Source organism: Perca flavescens, chromosome 9 (assembly GCF_004354835.1).
Source record: "Perca flavescens isolate YP-PL-M2 chromosome 9, PFLA_1.0, whole genome shotgun sequence".
NCBI lineage: Eukaryota > Metazoa > Chordata > Actinopteri > Perciformes > Percidae > Perca > Perca flavescens.
In genome coordinates, this window is record NC_041339.1 from 6,403,766 (window position 1) to 6,422,971 (window position 19,206).

General features: G+C 41.9%; 1 protein-coding gene across 12 annotated transcripts in view; it reads left to right on the forward strand.

Moving 5' to 3' along the window:
• The window catches only part of ptprfa (protein tyrosine phosphatase receptor type Fa), a 404,110-nt gene that overhangs the window by 247,133 nt on the left and 137,771 nt on the right, over nt 1-19,206 (forward strand). For 8 of the 12 annotated variants that reach the window (XM_028586901.1, XM_028586900.1, XM_028586904.1 and 5 more), the window contains 4 exons: nt 4-585; nt 5,882-6,018; nt 7,550-7,694; nt 15,716-16,021. In XM_028586901.1, coding sequence (XP_028442702.1) covers nt 4-585; nt 5,882-6,018; nt 7,550-7,694; nt 15,716-16,021 — 1,170 coding nt within the window. The remainder of the gene's footprint in view (nt 1-3; nt 586-5,881; nt 6,019-7,549; nt 7,695-15,715; nt 16,022-19,206) is intronic. The other 4 variants (XM_028586908.1, XM_028586911.1, XM_028586909.1 and 1 more) reach the window with 1 other exon arrangement.

A 19,206-nucleotide genomic window follows, 5' to 3' on the forward strand; every position in this document is an offset into this window, starting at 1 on the left:
CAGCCTTGCCCAAGCCACCCACTTCCCTCACCGTGACAGAAACCACGGCCACCAGTGTCACTCTTACCTGGGACTCTGGCAACCCAGAACCAGTATCCTACTATGTGATCCAGTACCGGGCCAAACTGTCTGACAACGGCTTCCAGGAAGTAGACGGGGTAGCCACAACCCGATACAGCATTGGCGGCCTCAGCCCCTTCTCAGAATATGAGTTTCGTGTCATGGCCGTCAACAACGTGGGCAGGGGGCCTCCCAGCAGTATTGTAGACACCCGAACAAGTGAGCAAGCCCCCTCATCACCGCCTCTTCACATCCAGGCGCGGATGCTGAGCTCCAGCACCATGCTGGTCCAGTGGGAGCCTCCGGAGGAGCCCAACGGCCAAATCCGGGGCTACCGGGTCTACTACAGCTCGGAACATGACGCCCCGCTCAGCGCCTGGCAGAAACACAACACAGATGACAGCCAGCTCACCACCATCTCAGGTCTGACCACAGATATCACCTACAGCCTCAGGGTACTGGGCTTTACTTCTGTGGGGGACGGGCCGCCTTCTGATGTGCTGCAGATCAAGACCCAGCAGGGAGGTGAGAACACGCTCACTATGTCACTGCAAAGCAATAGCACGAGAAAACTCTTGCTGGATCGTTTTGTAGCAACAGAAGTAGTGCCAGAAATTGATTTAACAATTATTCAGATAATGTACTTAGGTTAAAGGGTATCTACCGTTTTTTTCAACCTGGACCATATTTTTTCCTTTGTTTTTTTGTGTAAGTGACTGATTAGAACAACAATCTTTGAAATTGGTCCAGTATTAAGAGTGAACGCTGTAATCGGCAGCCACAGACCAGGCTGCAATTTGCATCATCAATTTGGTCCACTAAAAGTTCTGTTTTTGCCGCTGACAGGCTCAGATTATTATTCTAAGTATCTGACAACATTATGGAAATGATCCCTACAGAGATAGGCCTTTTTAAAACCTCTTTAAGACCTTTCTGTTTAACCAGAAACAACTCTTGAGGTTGCTAGCGCCAAAACCACCAGACTCCAATACTTTTAGCGTGTATAGAGCCAACATATTTTCACGTGTAAATCGGTAAACTACCGGTTTATTTCAACCAAAACCAGAGTTGTGATGATTGGAAAAGTGGAAAGACGACCCAAAACGGCTTTTCATAGTTTAATTTTGTTTCTGTCGACTTTGAATGAAGTGTATTTTATGATGTTAAAATTTTTATTACATGGAGTCTGGTGGCTTTAGCGAACGCAATTTCGCTGTTTTTATGTTTAAAAAAAGGATCTTACTCTTTAACATAAAGGCCGACCTCCTTAGAAATCCTTTCCATAATGTTGTCAGACACGTAGAATATTAATGTGAGCCTGTCAATGACAAAACAAACCCTTTTGTGAACGTGAATACAAGCTGGACAATTGCCCTATTAACTTACATCGTAGCTTGCTTCGCTGACTGCCGACTGCAGCGATCTCGCTTAATACTGGACCAATGTCAAAAATTGTTGTTCCCACCAGTCACTTAGACACAAAAACATAGTAAAATAGGATGGAAAAAAACGGTAGTTACCCTTTAAAATGTCCTCTCTTACACATAAAAGTGCTATATTGGAAGAAGCTGCAAACACAACATTGACATATTATCACCTAATGAAGTTGTTATGGCAAACGTGGTAGTAAACTGTTGTCTACTTACACATCCAGCAGACACAAAGCAACATTTGCATTCATTCAGAGTCATATTTGTGTCCACCTGATGAATAAACAGTAATCAGTAGTCTAACCACTAAACACTCTTCTTTTAGCTCTGGTTTGGTTTCCACCAACTCCTGAGAAATGTTCTGCTTCTTTAGCCTTTCTTCACCACCTCATCACTAACTTTAGCTGTGTCACAACTACACACTTATTGTGAACAGGTTTAGAGTATGTAGTGTATTCCCACAAGAAATGTGACACAAGAAAGTAAACTCAAAACAGTCAGTGTGCATGCTAAAAAAACAAGTTTTGACTTGATTTTTAATTGCCGGTTACACTCCAACATCTCAGTCTGATTTAAGTCCATCTGCGTAGGTATTTCTTTGAGATTGATGATGGTGTGCATATTTTGGTATGCTAACTGCAAAAACAGTATACTATCACAAATAGTTTAGAGTAGTTTAGAGTAAATAAACTTGGATACATTGAACTGTGGCTATGAGAAATATGAACAACGACAAAACCAGCAGTCTGACATAACTAAGAGTCTACAGTTAGCAGTCATCTACGCTGCTACATGTACTGTAGCACCTCTAAATGACACCTCCATGACTGTAATTATGGTGCAATTAGAGAGCTGTGTTATGTAGATTGGTGCCTGGCGGTTTGCACCAACTATGCATGTCCTGACTGTGTGTCTCTGTGAAATGGACGTATGTAAGAAGGTATTGGTAGCTGCAAAAATGTCTGGGATAAAATTAGTCACACTCACATCATTTGGAAATTGCAGAAAAAATGAGCTGTAATGTCAGATATTCACCAGATGAGATGAACACAGTGTGTGTGCGTGTGTGCGTGCACGTGCGTGCGTGTGTGTGCGTGCGTGTGCGTGTGTGTGTGTATGAAAGTCTCCTCAAGGACAAAGTGGCTGCCTGCACATAGGGGATTAATAATAGTATTTCATTCACAGAGAGCCTGTTTTTCAGCTTCCTGTGTTTGGCTGGAAGAAACATGACATCACAACAGGGCTGCAATAGAAGATAAAGCCACCCAAATTCAGCTGACCCACTTTATTTATTTTTGGAATAGAGTTCAGCACCCTTCCAGGGTGACATAAATCATTTTGACTTAAATGCATATTAGAAAGTGCAGTAACTAGTATCAGACTAAGACAGATTCTACCCGTTGTTTTATGGGACCATCAATGCGAGTAATGTAAAATGTCCCCATGTCATGTCATCTATTATGTGGCCGTCTGCATTATCATATTGGCTGGAGCAGTGGGCTGTTTGCCTGAGCTCAGGCAAAGAATTACTGTTTTTTTATTCACAACTTTTACAGGAGCCTTCAAAGCAGCACAAGCACTGAAATCGGAAATATTTTTCCAGCATTTGCCTGTTGGATGGTGCTAATTTTGTACCCTGGCTGCAACAGAACAAAGTCCCATCCTCACTGATCTTGAAACTATAGATTCACCTTCTATTTTTAGTATGCTACAGTCACGCTTATGTGTCTCATGATACTGACTCATGAAACATTCAGATATTACCCAAACTCCCGGGCAGTTCAGTGCTTGTGTTTTTAGTTTTTTATTTTCTTGTGGCAGCAATAGAGGCAGCGATGTTTCCTGTTTTCCTGTATGGGACGCTCACACCGCCTCAAACCATAGCTCAAAACACACGACAAGTCTGATCTCCGGTTACATGATTGGCCACCGCAGCGTGACGTGGGGTTGCATTTCTCCAAAAGTTGAGTCGGTCTCAACTTTTCACCGCAGGCCCGCTGCGTGTCCCCCTTGTCCCGCCAAGCAACTCTTGTGAATGTATCTGGAGCTTTAGCTGCTAAATACTCCATTAAGGTTCAGCAGCTAACTTTGTCTGCCTGTTATGTGGTGCCAGCATCGCCAACTATTTTTTTGGAATGCAAACAAGCTGAAGTGAGGAGAAGTTTGTGGGGGCAAAAAACATATCAAACACAACTTATTAGTTGTTTTATATGTCTTAAAACTTGCCTGGAAGGGGTCTTTGAGATACATTTTTTTTGCAATTTTAGAATACATAAAAGCGAGTGTTTGGGAGTGTGCTTGTTTGATTGACAGAAGTCTGAGTTATTCGTAGATGAGTTGTGATGATTGCTGCTTTCTTGTCTCACCCCAGCTCCACTGTACTTTGCCATAATAAGGATTTTTTAGGCTCCAGTAACTGACAATGATGGTAGCAAGTAGGGGTGTAACGATACACTCAGCTCACGATTCGATATGTATCACGATACTGGGTTCACGATACGATATGTATCACGATATTTAAAAAAAAATGCAAAAATTCAATTGAAAATTTATTTAACATTAACAGTGTTCAATAACTGTCTTGTTATACATACAACTTAAATAATGTACAATACTTCAATATAAATCAAGATTTAGTTTAACCTTCTGTATGTAAAGTCAGACGTCATATCCTATTCATTGGAGCATGAATGCAGTGAATGTAAACATGACGCGGGTACGGTAGCTCAACCAATAGGATTAAACGGACGTCATAGGCCGGGACACACAGGGCCGATTTTCGGCCGTTGGACAGTCTGGCGAGGTCAGTGACACGAATCTGTCCGTGCCGTCGTCAGTCTGGGGGGCTGTCGGCGTTCATTTTCGCCGACCTGACGTGTTTGGTCGACGGCAGGGCCATCAGGACTCACCCGGAAATGGCGAGCAGAATGAGGTGACTAGAGTCTCTCAAAATCTGATGAAAATCTTTTAAGCTGACCTTTGTTGATCTGAAATGAAGACAGATTCAGCAACTGCATGGCCTATTTCTCGCTTAAAATGCTTTCAGAAACACGTTTCAGTGAACTATTTTTGTACAATATGAGATCATATTCTGAACGGCCGCCATGACAGTTTTGAATTTCCGGAGAAATGTTTTCTCCGGAAACCCATGTGACGCATTCGTCCAATCAGCTGCCGGTTGTCATTTCTTGGGCAACAATACAGATTAGCGCCGCCTGCTGTTCTGGAGGCGTATTACGTCTCGTCTCCTCTCGTCTTTTTGATGTCCCAAGGCAGTTTTTTGCATATTGTTCTATATCTATGGTTTTTTGGACCTCGGGGACGCGACTGATCATCTCGACTGGCTTTTCTGCCGATGGTCGGCCGTCTGGTATGTGTTTCAGCACCTATATGGTGGTAGTAAAAAAAAAAAAAAAAAAAAAAAAAATTAAATAAAAAAAAAAAATTATAATAATACCACCATACCTCTACAATACATATCGTAACATTTTTGCATCGCGATAAATCATACCACCATATATCGTTACACCCCTAGTAGCAAGTAATAAAGCCAAGACCAACCTTCGAGCAGCGAAAACACTGGTTTGGCTGTAATGATGGCATTTGGGGAAACTGTAGCCTGACATGTTATGTAATGTATTACTAATTGTAAGTTACTTAAACATGAACCTTGTGTAAGAACAAGGAGAGACGGCTTGCACCTGGTTGTAGCACAAGTGCTATTTCCTGCCCGTAGTCCCTGGGCAGGTAGGTAAAACAATAAATATCGAATGCAAGTGAAGTACAAAAAAATCAGAATTTTACAATCACATTCACACCTAATTTTCAATAATGCCAATATGTGCAAATTTGCATCAATAAAATTATCTTGGGCTCATCGTTCCAAAATCCTAAAACCAGTCCCCACACTTGCACGCCCACACACACACACACACACACACAATTTCATAAATGTGTACAAGTCTTTTTGTGACAATATCCCGAGTTTTGTCAAGCATGAAAAGGTTTGAGGATTTGTAATGACCTGTGTTGGGAGAGTCTTCCACTGATTTATGATGATTTGCCATGTAAGCATAACACACCCCAGCAAATTCATGGCAGTCATGGACATGAGAGAGACTTAGTAGACAACTATCAGTAAAACTAAATCTCAATTACCTTAGAGGATTTAAAGGTGATGAAATTCTTTATACTTCCTCAGCTTGGTTGCTGTTCTGAATACTGATGAGTATTGACTGCAGCATTTCACTAAACCCAGCGTCTGTGGGCCTGGCCTCCCACTTTACCTCCTGACTCCCTTACTTTGAATTTCCACCTCTGAACACACCCTTTACTGTCTCTGTCTCTGTTCCTGTCTTTGAGTCTCTTCATGGCTTTTGTTGTGCCTCCAGTTCCAGCTCAGCCGTCTGGTTTTGAGGCCGAGGCCGAGCTGGACTCGCGCATCATGCTGTCCTGGCTTTGGCCTGTCCAGGACCCCATCATTAGCTTTGAACTGCTCTACTGGGAGGACAACAATCCTACAGACAAGGTAAAAACCACCTCAAAAACATGTTTCTTCCAATGAGTGTGATTATAATAACTATAATAAACTTTATTTATACAGCACCTTAGCGCTAGTTTGTGTCTTTAGCTGGAGACTGTTGTACGTCCCGCTGTTGGAATCCTCTACAGCAGGGGTCACCAACCTTTTTGAAACTGAGAGCTACTTCATGGGTATTGAGTCATATGAAGGGCTACCAGTTTGACACACTCTTCTGAAATAGCCTAACAAATATGCTCAGTTTGCCTTTCGTTATATATGATTATTAATGATTAATGATACTCATCTGTGTGAAGACACTGATCAAGTTAATGATTTGTCACAATGACTATCAACAATGACTTAACAAGGTGGGAAACAGATAATATCAATATTCAATTTTCATTTTTAGAACAGGCCTGAGGGCTACTCATGTGGTCCTTGGGGGCTACCTGGTGCCCGCGGGCACCGTGTTGGTGACCCCTGCTCTACAGTGAAATACAGTCACACTTTACACCGCTAAGCTATCAGCATTTTAACCGTGTTTAATTCAGTTACTAGCTAACGGTGGGCTAACATTATCCGCAGCAAAGCGTAGCATGACATGCAGCAAAGCTTCCGTTGCCTCTAAGGCCGGTTACTCACTGCCTGCGTGGCGTGAGCGTGGCTTTTCTGTTACGTGTCAGCTGCGTGGCGGCTGTGTGGATTTTTCTATGTCTTTACACACCAGAAAATGGGAAACCCACTGATAAAATGAAATACCAGGTTAAACATAAATATATACTGATTTGATTACAGCAAAGACAGCGTCGGCAGTATTGAGGGCAAAATAGGCTCCAGAATATTTCGTTCTGTATTGACAGGTGCAATATTTGAAAATCGATTTATATCCGCATTTATATCAAAAGCTAGAGACTTTCAAACATCAGCAGGTCATTTATTAGTATGTATTCATGTCTAAACGACATATAAACATCTTTTCCTATTCTATTTTGCCTGGAAACGCTTCGAACACGCTTGCGTGTCGCGTGAAAAATAGGCGTCGGTTCTTTTTCTAACACACACTCATTTTCGGCTCGGCTCGAGACGCGCGTGTCACGCAGGCGGTGTGTAACCTCTAACCTGTTAACGTGGGAGCCGAAAAATAAACGGACACGCCACGCAGCTGACACGCTCGCGCAACGCATCCAGCGTGTAACTGGCCTAACTTCCGTTTTGGAGCACCAGACCGCAGCGAAGGCATTTAATTGGCACCGAAATGAGGTACAGTAGATATCGGTCGTTTAGGCACTAGTGCCATATTAGCACCAGATTTCGGTACCCAATTCTACTCAGAATGATTTGCCTATGAAATAATTTTACCTTTTACCCCAAAAACAGCCTCAGATCAACACCGGCATTGAAACTCAAGATTATAATAATATATCCAATAGTTCAATATATGTGTGTGTGTGTGTGTGTGTGTGTGTGTGTGTGTGTGTGTGTGTGTGTATGTATGTGCCGTGGCCTTCATGATCTCATGGTTTACATCTTCCCACAGCATCATGAGACGTTCGATCCAGCGGGCTCCCATGCAGTTGATGGTCTAAAGCCAGACACACTCTACATGTTTTCCCTGGCAGCAAGATCAGAGATGGGTTTAGGAGTCTTTACTCAGCCTATTGAGGCCAGGACGGCCCAGTCCAGTAAGTACTCCAGCCTTCTAATGTCCCTCTCACACATGCGGTTCAGGTTATTCTGTCCAGACGAAGAGAAAAAATGATTCATTGTTGCCTTTAAGTTCTGGCAGATTTGATGTAGTTGAAAATGAACCAAGAGGAGCAAACATGAAGTTGTATCGTCATTGGACAGTGATGTCATCCTGCATCATCAGCACCAGATGGACCCCATGGACACTCAAGTGTGTGTGTGTGTGTGTGTGTGTGTGTGTGAGAGTGTGTGTGCGTGCACACGCGTGTGTGTGTGTCTGCGTGCGTGTGTGTGTGTGTGTGTGTGTGCATGCGTGCATGTGTATCTTTCTATCTCTCCTCTGCTAACTTTCCCAGCTGTAAGAAGCATTAGATTGAGGTAAAACATGAACAGTCAGCAGCATTTTAGCAGAGATGCTCACAAGTCTATGAGCTCAGACTGTTCTCATAGTGGCGTATGTATGACACGCCAATTCGTATGCCATTTTGGCGTGTTATCGAGACGCATAATCGCTTTTTAGCGTGTTTATCAACGCCGTTCGGCCGCCATTGACCTACATTACGAGGGAATTTTCACCGTAGCGTGTAGTATGAAAGGACATAAGTCTGCAGAGAGAGGTTGGTTGTGTGGTGGATGGGTGAAACAGGACTTTCACCCAGGAGAGCTGGGATCGTGTCCCTCGTGTGGTGATTTTCAGCTTTTTTATTATTTTTTTTTAAATATTTTCTTTAAGCCTCCCCCAATATTTCTTTCCTAAACCCAACCGTTTATTGTTTTCCTAAGCGTGTTTTTGTCGCCTTTTTGTGTTACTAAAGCCTTTCCCAGTGTTCTTTTCCTTTTTTTTGCTTTTTACACACGTGTGATGTTCTCGCGATAGTACGTCACGTTCTCGCGATAACACGCAACGTGGCAACGCCATGTGGTCTGTATGTTTACATCTGCTGTATACAGTGTAGACATACACGTGGATAGCTCAAAATGCGTACAGATAACACGCCATTTGGCTTTAGGGAAGTGGCGTGTATGTTTACACAAAGTCATGATGCTATGTTGGTGACTTGGACTCTAGTCCAAGTCAGGTCTCAGCAGATACGAGTTACGTAGGTAGGTTATAGGTTGGGCAAGGAGGGCAATAACTATCAGCTCATCAGACAGACAGTTTCCTAAAAATAAAGATTGTTCACGAGACCCACATCTCGAGTACGAGTCGAGTCTGAAGTCTTTTGGGACGAGACTCAAGTCGAGTGCAAAGGCACCGTATGGGCCTACTGTTACAAAAAATATATTGCTCCTAGCTGATTTATAGAAAAAAAACACAGTGTGCTTTTTTATTAGACTGCCAGTGTCACTGTCACTGGTAGTCATTTGTCATTGTGATTGGTTGTCAATCTCAAAATGGCGGCTTTTACCTAATATGAGCCCGCCTGAGGACAGACTCCAGAGAGAGGCAGGAGTAGAGAGGCAGACGGCTGACAGCAAGTCTACATATCATCGTCAGTGTGAACACAAGATGTGTTCGGGTACAGTATTCAGGCCGACACACAATCACTGAAGTTAAACAAAAGAAAATAGACTAAACATACATTTCAGGACCCATTTAGATTAGATGTTTTAATTAATGCCGACTTTCTAAAATCCTATATGTATCTGAATAGGGGAGCAGAAGTTCCTGTTCTGAACCAGCCATTTGTGTTTGCTCAAACTATTACAACACAGTAATGCTTGCAGCAGTCGGGCTGTGTAATTGCAATTCCAAGCTCGCAAAATGTAATTACCAGTGTAGCATTAGTTATGTGAAGATTTTTTTTTTTTCCCACGTGTCAGTCATGCTCGAATTTGCTGAACATGCAATTCAATTACAAAGTTCAAGCACCAAGGCAACAACAAAAGAAAATGTCATTCTAAAGAGTTTTTTTTGGTCAGGCGTAAAATCCGTTGTTCCACCCAAGCCATCATTCATAGGCACACTAGTATTGCTTGATATTTTTTTGATCTTTTTTTCTGCTTTCTGCTGCCTTAACGTAACAAATCACCAGACGACGCACATTGCACATTTTGACAAATAGTCTGATAAAGGCACTGAGTCGATACAAACAGAATATTATGATGTAAGACCAAGGAAAAACAAACAGACTGTTGCACAAAGAGACAGCTTTTATCATGGCTGCCATGTCTCTTCAAAATGATAGTTTGTCATGTGAAACATGGCATCGAGTGTGCTCATGTGCAGGAATTCTGCTGTTCCACGCGGACACTAATACTCTTGAACACCTTTGATTCTGAGCTTAGCTGCATATCGAGCATTGGATCTCTGGCTCTCTGGCATGCTGGGCTATATGGACTCGAACCTGCAGTATGTGCGACAGCAGAATCTAAGCCCTCTCTCTTGTTTTACCTGTCAGGAGTGAAATCCCTGCTCCAGCATTCACACTGTAAATAATTTCTTTACGACCAGTCGCTGTGATTTTCAGTCTCCCATCACTCCTCTGGCAGTCAAACCCGTAGTGTCAGGAAACCGAAGACCCTGACCACTGCTGTCACTTCACTGCTTGTCTAAATCCCTTCCATAGTTTCATCTGTCCGCTCTTCTCTGTCTCCTTTCTTCTGTTTATTTACAGTATATATCTGGAGCTCGTCAGATTAGGATTCTTAAAAATTGACAGGCCGTCAGAGGAGAAAACCAGGGTGATCTCACGATGTCGTGTTTTGTTTTTAGCAATTGGCATGTCAAAAGTCAACACGTTACTGTCGTTAAAGTGAGAAACTACACACATCCAATGGGCCTCTCTGCTGCTGCAAAGCACATCACAACCACCTTTTTATTATATTATTTATTGAATAATGAATCAGTGAAAAGATGTGGAGTTAAAGTGCTAACCCCGCATTCATACAGCCATAATATAATCCCAAATGTCTCGTTTGGGTTTTTTTGCACTGAATTGAACAGTTATACATTGACAAGGGTAATAATAAAAGCAAAGACGTTCTGTGATTGATGTACCAAGGTTAACTCACCCAGTACACCGATATTGTCCTAGTCCCGCCCACCGCAGATCCCAAACACTCACACTGCACCTTCCCTCTCTCACACAGCTTAGGGTAGTCGTATTAAAGGAACTGACAGGTTCATGGCGCACTATATTGGATAATTCCCTCTAGATCTTAGAAATAAGGGGAAGGAGTGCAGACAGACAAACAAACAAGCAAACAAATTATACAAAATTAAAAAAATATATATAAAATAAAATAAAAAAATAGATTCCTAAAAGAGATATGGGCAAAACATTTTCACTGTGCTTTTAATCCGGCTTTGACTATTTAAATCCACAGTTTGCGATGCAGATAGAGATGAAAAGATGGGTGTTTTTTCCTATAAATTAATACTCATTTTCTTGTGCGATCAATAGAGGCAGTCTCCGTTAACCTATATCCTTCAATCTATGCAGTTTCTCAACATGACACCACTTTGTTTTTATCCCAATCAAATAGTCTTCTTTCCTGGTTAGGTTCATTTCTTTTCTGTCCAAATCCTATGATTCCTTTTCTCTCACAGCCACCTGCTCTCTACTCTTGAGTTTTGGTATTTTTCATAACCCTGTTTCTATTTGCGACTTTAATCAGCTGCAGTGCATCTCCCACTCATGGGTCTCTGTCTCTTTGATCTATTGCACCCCTGCATGGACGTATCCAAAGGTTCTTGTGTGTGTGATGGAATTACGGCTGCTCTTGTGCGTCTCTTTCAACTCGTCACAAGTACCTCTGCTGCAGGCGAACAAACCAGCCTCCAACACTGTTCAAACAGTAACCTCGCCGGGTCCTGGCGCTCTGCTGGGCTGCCAAACCACAGGCGAGCACGATAACAGTCCCCTGTGTTATCTCTTCCCACCTGCTCCACACTCATCTCAACTGTTTTGCTGCTGTATTTGGTGGAATTCTGCTCTTGTGTTATCATTGTGCATGCAAGCATTCATCTATAGTGTCCCTGTTTTACTTTTCAGTTGGTGAACCTTCACACTGTGTTATGCCCTATTTCCACTGTATGGCGCATTCCTGTTTTTTGTTTTCCACTGGGGATAGTAACCTATAGAGCTGTAACAATTCCACATTCTGCTGTACAATTAATTGTCTCAGAAATAATTGCGACTGACAATATAGCTGTCTATTTTAAAATATTTCTTTATTTCTTTTAAAAAAAACTTAAAGTTTTGAATGAATCCCAGGATACATATTTGGTTATATCTGTTATGTTACCCAGATAATGTAATAACACAAATGCACAGCCTGTGACGTAAAACACGCCTAAAACGTGTTGTTATTTGTGTTGTTAGGAACGTATATAGGGTCAAGTGCCAACAACTAACAATTTAAATAATAATAAAAAAGCATAGCTTGACTAATAATCACTTATATAATGACAATTTGGCATATCTAAACATAATCAACAACTACCAGTCATACGCCTGAAGACCTCAGCTAATTAGGCAATCAATTGCGGTTAAACAAAGAAACCGTGATTATGAAGAAAAAAATTAAACAATTATGTAATAATTGTTAAAGACCTTGTACCGCCACAGTGTAGACGAGATTCTCAGCTGATCGCCATGGCGACGCCACATGTAATTGCGACATGTTTTTTAATGCGACTCTTTATCGGTAATGATTTCTACACCTCATCAATGGTAAGCATAGTGTGCGGCAGTGATTCCCAACCAGGGGGTACGTCTACCCCAGGGGGTACGTCTACCCCAGGGGGTACGTCTACCCCAGGGGGTACGTCTACCCCAGGGGGTACTTCCCCTGTTGCCAGGTCGTACGTGTAAAAATTGTGGTGCAGCTCAACTAATATGAAAAAATAGAAATTATGATTTGATTAAAAGAATACATCCACATATCAACAGTAGATCAACTGTAACACCTGAACGCTACGTGTTGCAGTTATGTGAAAACTAGTTAGCAAGCGAGCACAGAAGTTTAAACAGGTAGCTGAAATTATGATGGATAAAGTAGTTGTATGATTGATGACCGAGGCATGACTGTTCAATTGTATGGAAATATTAACAATATCAAATTTTCGGGGTGGCTTGTGGCTCGGATGTAGAGTGGTCGCTCCATAACCACAAGGTTGGCGGCTCAAACCCACATTTCAAAGTGTCCCTGAGCAAGACACCGAACCACCATATGTAGCTGTCCACTGCTCCTAATACTAAAATGGGTTCAACTGCAAAAAGTGTCATACTGTGTGTGACAATTAAGAATCAGTTTTATTTATGGTTTTATATAATGACATTTTTGGAACATAGATTGGGAATCGATAAAGGGGTACAGGAGTTCATCTGACAGGGCTGTGGGGCTCAAAAGGTTGGTAACCACTGAGTGTATGACGTAGTGTACATTAGGGCTGGGCGTCAACTCTAGAATATATCGATATCGAGGTATTTGGTCAAGAATATCATGATATCTGATTTTCTCTATATCGCCCAGCCCTATATTAGAAAATATGTGACGTAGAAATAAGCGCTGAAAATGTGTAGAAGAAAAATTTAACAATTTAAAACGTTGGAAAAAACTAAAACAAACCTTATGGAGCTTTGATTTCAAAAAAGGTACTTCTGTTATACAGTATTTATGTTTACATTTTATTGTTATTTGAACAGCTGAGCATTGAACCAGGTGAAGAAACCTGTTTATTATTTATTCATTTGATTTTGCAACTGTTCACTGAAATTTTTCTATGAAACTACATGTGACATGTCATATTTGGCTTTGACTTTGACTGAACATTTGCTCTCACTTTGTGGAAAAAATATCGGGATATATATCGTATATCGATATTCAGCCAAAATATATCGGGATATGACTTTTGGTCCATATCGCCCAGCCCTAGTGTACGTATTGTACAGCATGGGATTGCCGGCTTGCCATTTTGCGTATATCTGTGGCTATTTAAAATTGGCAGGTTTACCCAGGATGCCCCACGTCGTGCTTGTTCCTTCCTGACCAATCAGTGGTCTGCAGTGTTATAACGCCACCTTCTACTATTCGCTCACCTCCCTTGGAACCTGGACCGACGTATTACCAAAAAAATTACCCGGTACTATTTAGAGCTTTTGCTAATGGAAAACTAAAAAGAACGAGTAGAGCCGTGCCGTACCATGCAGTGGAAATGCAGCATTAGTTCCATGTCTATGTAAGATCAACGTGGTTTTACAGAAAGGCAGCTTGAGTGTGAAGTGTCACCCTTGTTTTTGTCTGACCTCTGGACTGTGAAGATGATAGAAACAAAAGACAGCAATTCTCAGAAATGTTCATTTTTGTGTTAATTGGAAAAGAAATCACCTTTATTGTTCAATACAAATCCTAACACTTAACCATCCAGTTTCAACCCTGTCTTCTAAAAATGATAAATTCATATATAACTGATTTGATTTATATGGCTTGTAGAGAACATCGTGCTGCTCGAATCACATTTTCTAATTTGCATAATGAGGAAACCTTTATATACAGACACCTTTATGATGATTGGTGGTTGGTTTATTACATTTTATTTTCATAGTTTTAGTCGCTGGTTCAATCCCTTATGATAACATTGTATTCACTAAAGTTATTACTGAGATCTGCTAAGAACAAAGTCCCGTGGGTCAATAAACATGGGCAGTCAGACGTTCACACAGGTTGAAAACAAACAAAGGTCAGTCACATTTCTGATTCAACTTTGACCTGCTGTATTTACTGCAGTTTGTCGGTGCAGTGAGGGATCATAACTAACTAATAAAGTGGTTAAGATAATCTGGATAAACGGTTTTTGTTTGTTCACAACCTGTCTGATCGCCCAACTGCTCGTTTCTCGCAGCGTTGAACTTCTTTTTAGCTATGTCGCTGCATTCCCATTCCTCAGCATTTGGCATTTCATAACTGAAACAAATGATAGCCAAACTACAAAAATAACACAAAAGTTTAAATTAAAGGATAATTTCATTGTGCTCTTGGTTAAATATTAAAAAGTCAATGTTGGCTTAAAAGTCAACATTGGCTTAAAGTGTTCACTTTTTCAGTATGTAACCAAGAACTCAATCTTTCACCAACCTTCTTTCTGTAAACTTAAATGACAGCTGGGACTTGAACCCAAGTCTGTAGTGTCAAAGTCCTGGGCTTTGCACACACATCCATCCACCCAGTTCTCCTCTCTATGACTTCTGTACAGTATAAGAATGTCATACAAAAAAAGGAATTGCTATTGAACATGAGGTTAGCTGCAATTATGTTTTCTCCAAAACATAATGGTAAAGCAAATTAGTAGGATATGAACAAATTGTTTAGGACATAGGCTACCCAGTCAGGCTGTTCTCATGAACCATTCGTGCATATAGCTGCAAAAAAGTAATGCGCTTTAATTTGTATGTATTCCACATATGTACTAGTGTATACACCACATGACTGCCATCGTATGTAAGACCGAAAACACCAGGCTTTCAAGCAAAGGAGCGGAGTTCGTGGCTCAGAAGAAAGTTAATGGGAAAACACAAGACTTTCACCCAGAAAACGGGTGTTTTGTGTACCGGGACTACTACTTACTACTGCCGGTGTTTTAAGCCAGACCACAATCTTTTTTCTAATCTTAACTAGTCGTTTTGGTGTCTAAGCTTAACTGTTGTCACCGCATGACTAATCTGTATTGACGTTTCATTTCCGGGATTTTCTCCTGTCTAGCAATGCTGTGTGGATTAGCAATGCGAGACTACGTTACCCTTTGTCGGCTAACCTTAACTGTAATGTGACCGGTCGTCATGTTACCGACAGGCAGTCGCCGTAATTTCGTAGGATATCATACGAATTGTTGTGCATATATTTTAGCACAATATAGTACATAGTTCATGAGAACGCGTTTAACCAGTTTACATTGGGAAACCTGTCTGTAACGTTTAAGCACATTATCTCTCTGCAGTCCAGATGGTAAGTTGCTCTGTCTGCCATTATCCACCCTGTTTGACCATCACCCTCCCTCCTTCCATCCCATCAGCCCCCTCGGCCCCTCCCCAGGAGTTACGCTTGCTCAGCCTCAGCTCCACCAGCATCAAGGTGAGTTGGGTGGCGCCGCCCACAGACAGCCGCCACGGGGAGCAATTGCGCTACTCCCTGGCCTACCAAGCACTCACAGGGGAGGACGTGAAGCGCCACCAGGTGTCAGGAATCGGTGCTGATGTCACCAGCTACGTGCTGGACGACCTGCAGAAGTGGACTGAGTATTTGGTGTGGGTGAGGGCTCACACTGACGTCGGGCCTGGCCCGGAGAGCTCCGCAGCCCGCATCAGAACCAAGGAAGACGGTATGTTAATGGTGTCATTGGGAGCCCCCTGGGATACAAACCCTCCCATACTCACTCTGCTCCTTTCCTGCTGCTGCAGTTTAGTATCACAAGCTCTTGCTTAATGTGTGATACTTTCAAAAGCAAAACAGGGGTGCAAGAAATTATTTTGAATTAGTATTAGGGTGGGACATGGTTTTGATTTTAACTATTCTGATTCCAATTCCTTTTCTTACTTTCAATTCCAGTTCTTATCGATTCTCGATTCCGCAAGTGTTAAATTTGGAACCAATGATAGGATTCAAAACCAAATTTTCCAAAGGATTCCAATAATAAAAATGATTCCATTGGAATCGTAATTTTTGAAATGATTCCCAGTTGGAACCAGTTCTTGATGCCCAATCCTAATTAGCGTTGGCATGGCTGAAAAGTGGGCAACCGCCTCAGGCCGCCTGACTTTTGAAACTTTTCTGGTAAATTTGGTTCGGGAACATGCACTGCTAAAGGCTCTGACACACCAACCCGATGGCCGACCTTCGGCAGAAAAGGCAACACACCGAAGCAACACCGACTTGAGTGTACATTTTGCGCGGCCACTAGATTAAAACTAAAGTTCTCGTCAAAATCTTTCGCTAACCTTAGCCAAGCGGTTTGGTTGCCTAACCTTAACCATACCTTAAAAATTGTTAAGTTGCTGTGGCCAGGTTAGCTAGTTGGTAGAGCAGGCGCACATATATAGAGGTGTATGCCTTGACGCAAAAGGTCCAGGGTTTGAATACGACCTGTGAGAATTTCCTGCATGTCTTCCCCCTCTCTCTTCCCCTTTCATATCTAGCTATCCTATCCATTAAATGCGGAAATGCCTTAAAAAATAATACTACTGCCAGTTATACTGCCATAACTATCCTTTGATGGCATTGGATGTAGACAAAAAAATGTAATTAAACGTACTTCTGTTGTGTAGAATGCAGTTGTATAACCGGATAAAATCCTACACATTGGAGCTTCAACTACTTTACTTGCTAAAATCTAACAATGGCCTTTCCCTTTCTTGAATCAAATAGTATAATAATGGAATACCAGTTTGTATTCGTGCTACGGTATGCTGTAATCTATTTATATTTCATGGTGAATAGACGTGATAATAAGTCACAGCATGAGCTTGCATGTGCTCATTTCACTTTGTGAGTCTGCTTTGTGAGACGTTTGCTCCCACTGATCTCCTGCCTGCCCCTCTCTGCCAATTTTTTGAGTTTGTACTTTTTTTCCTAGCATCATGACATGGCTTTAGCCTGCCGGGCTGCTGCCCTGCTAGGCTACGGTGTCTGGAGAATTTCCTGAGTGGGAACATGACATGCTCTTTCCCTGTCTTCAGTCAGATAGGTCTGACTGGCCGCTATGATTCAGTCCATATTGAGGTTCTGCCATTTGTAGAACACATTCATTATTGCTGTCACTGCTGGAGACACTCAGAAGCAGAACGCAGCACAGCCCAATGCCCACAGCTATAAGACAGACACCATTACAACAAATCCTTACAAGAGGATTCACTTTTTTTGTGAGGGCACAATTGGCTATTTCATGACCAATGAGAGCAAAGAGTGTCGGGGTCTTTTTCTGCAGCCTCTAGAGGAAATCAAAGTATCACAGGATGAATCCTGGACAATGTCAGGAAGGCTTAGAAAGAATAGCAGCATGTGTGGAACCTCTCCTCTGTTAAAGCTCACTGTTGTGACCAGCTCAGGTCTCTTTGACTGCTTTCAAATGAACTCCAGCTCTGCCTTTGACTCCTACCTTAAATTCCCCTCTTAGTCATATTAGTCCAATGTCTGGATTAATTTGATTGCCTCTTGCTTTTATTGTGTTTAAATTGCTCTATGTCTCAGTGGTAATTATGGGGCAAATGGAGAGAGGGAGAGAGAGAGAGAAAGAGAGAGAGAGAGAGAGAGAGAGAGATAGATGATGATGATGTATGTATGTACTGTATATAAATGTGTATATTGCTATGACATATCTGCTCTCTGTTAATTGATTTGTTAGATTAAAGCTGTTTTTTTGTGGGTGGCCCTCCCGCAGGATTCTAGGTTTATAGAGACAAATCTAAATTGTGGTTCCTTCACCACATCAAAGCACTGTGGAGGTCACTGCTGGGTAGATTTGATGACTCCAATGACAAGGGTTCAGGAACCAATTTATGACAATACGTTTTTTACAGTGAAGACTTTATTTTGACCGAATTTTGAATCATTTAACCCTCCCAAACCTAATGCTTAATTGTGACCCAATTTTTTAAGAGCCCCTATTATGCTTTTGGGGATTTTTTCCATCTTTTATTGTGTTATATAGTTTTTTGTGTTTGTAATGAATGTATAAAGTACAAAAAAACACTCTCTCACAGACAGCACTTTTTTTTTTAAAACAGCTCGCCCACATTCCTGTTTGAAATTCCTCAATTAATGATGTCACTGATTGAGAAACCCAGCCCAGTTTTTCCATAAGTGCTGCCCAAAAGTGGCCTGTTTGAATTTGGTTGACCAATCACAACAGAGTGGGCCGGCTGACCAATCAGAGCAGACTGGGCTTTTTGGGAAGATAGGCCAAGAGCTCAGACAGTGTTTCAGACAGAGGACAGTGGACAGTTTGAGAAACATAATCTGTTTTTGAACATCAAAGCATGTAAACCTATTCTAGGAGACCCCAAGAGTACAAATATGCTGCTGAAAATTAGCACAATGGGGGCTCTTTAAAGAAGTACTAAAAGCTCAACGATCCCACCCTTTCTTGGGTCCTAACATGTGATTTTATGCCTCCGCGCCGGCAATAGCCGTGGCCTGGTAGATGCTGGATCGGATCCACTATAAGTGTCGACATCAAAGGACATGTCTTGTGTCAGATAGGACAGATAGTCTAGCTAGCTGTGTGGATTTACCCTGCAGAGATCTGAGGAGCAGTTAACCATAGTCCCCATAAATCAACCAGAGTTTAGAACGCCAACACAAAGAAAGAGGAATGTAACCGACATCCAGCCAAAATGAGTGACATTTGGTGGAATTTCCGGCTGAACCGCAACAATCCCGGAAGTGGAACATCGTGGATATAGACTACCATAACCCTAACCAATCCTTAACTTAAATCCAACGCCTTAACCAAACTACATCAACAAGTCTAGCAGATCCAATTTAACATCTACCCTGTGGTCGAAAGCA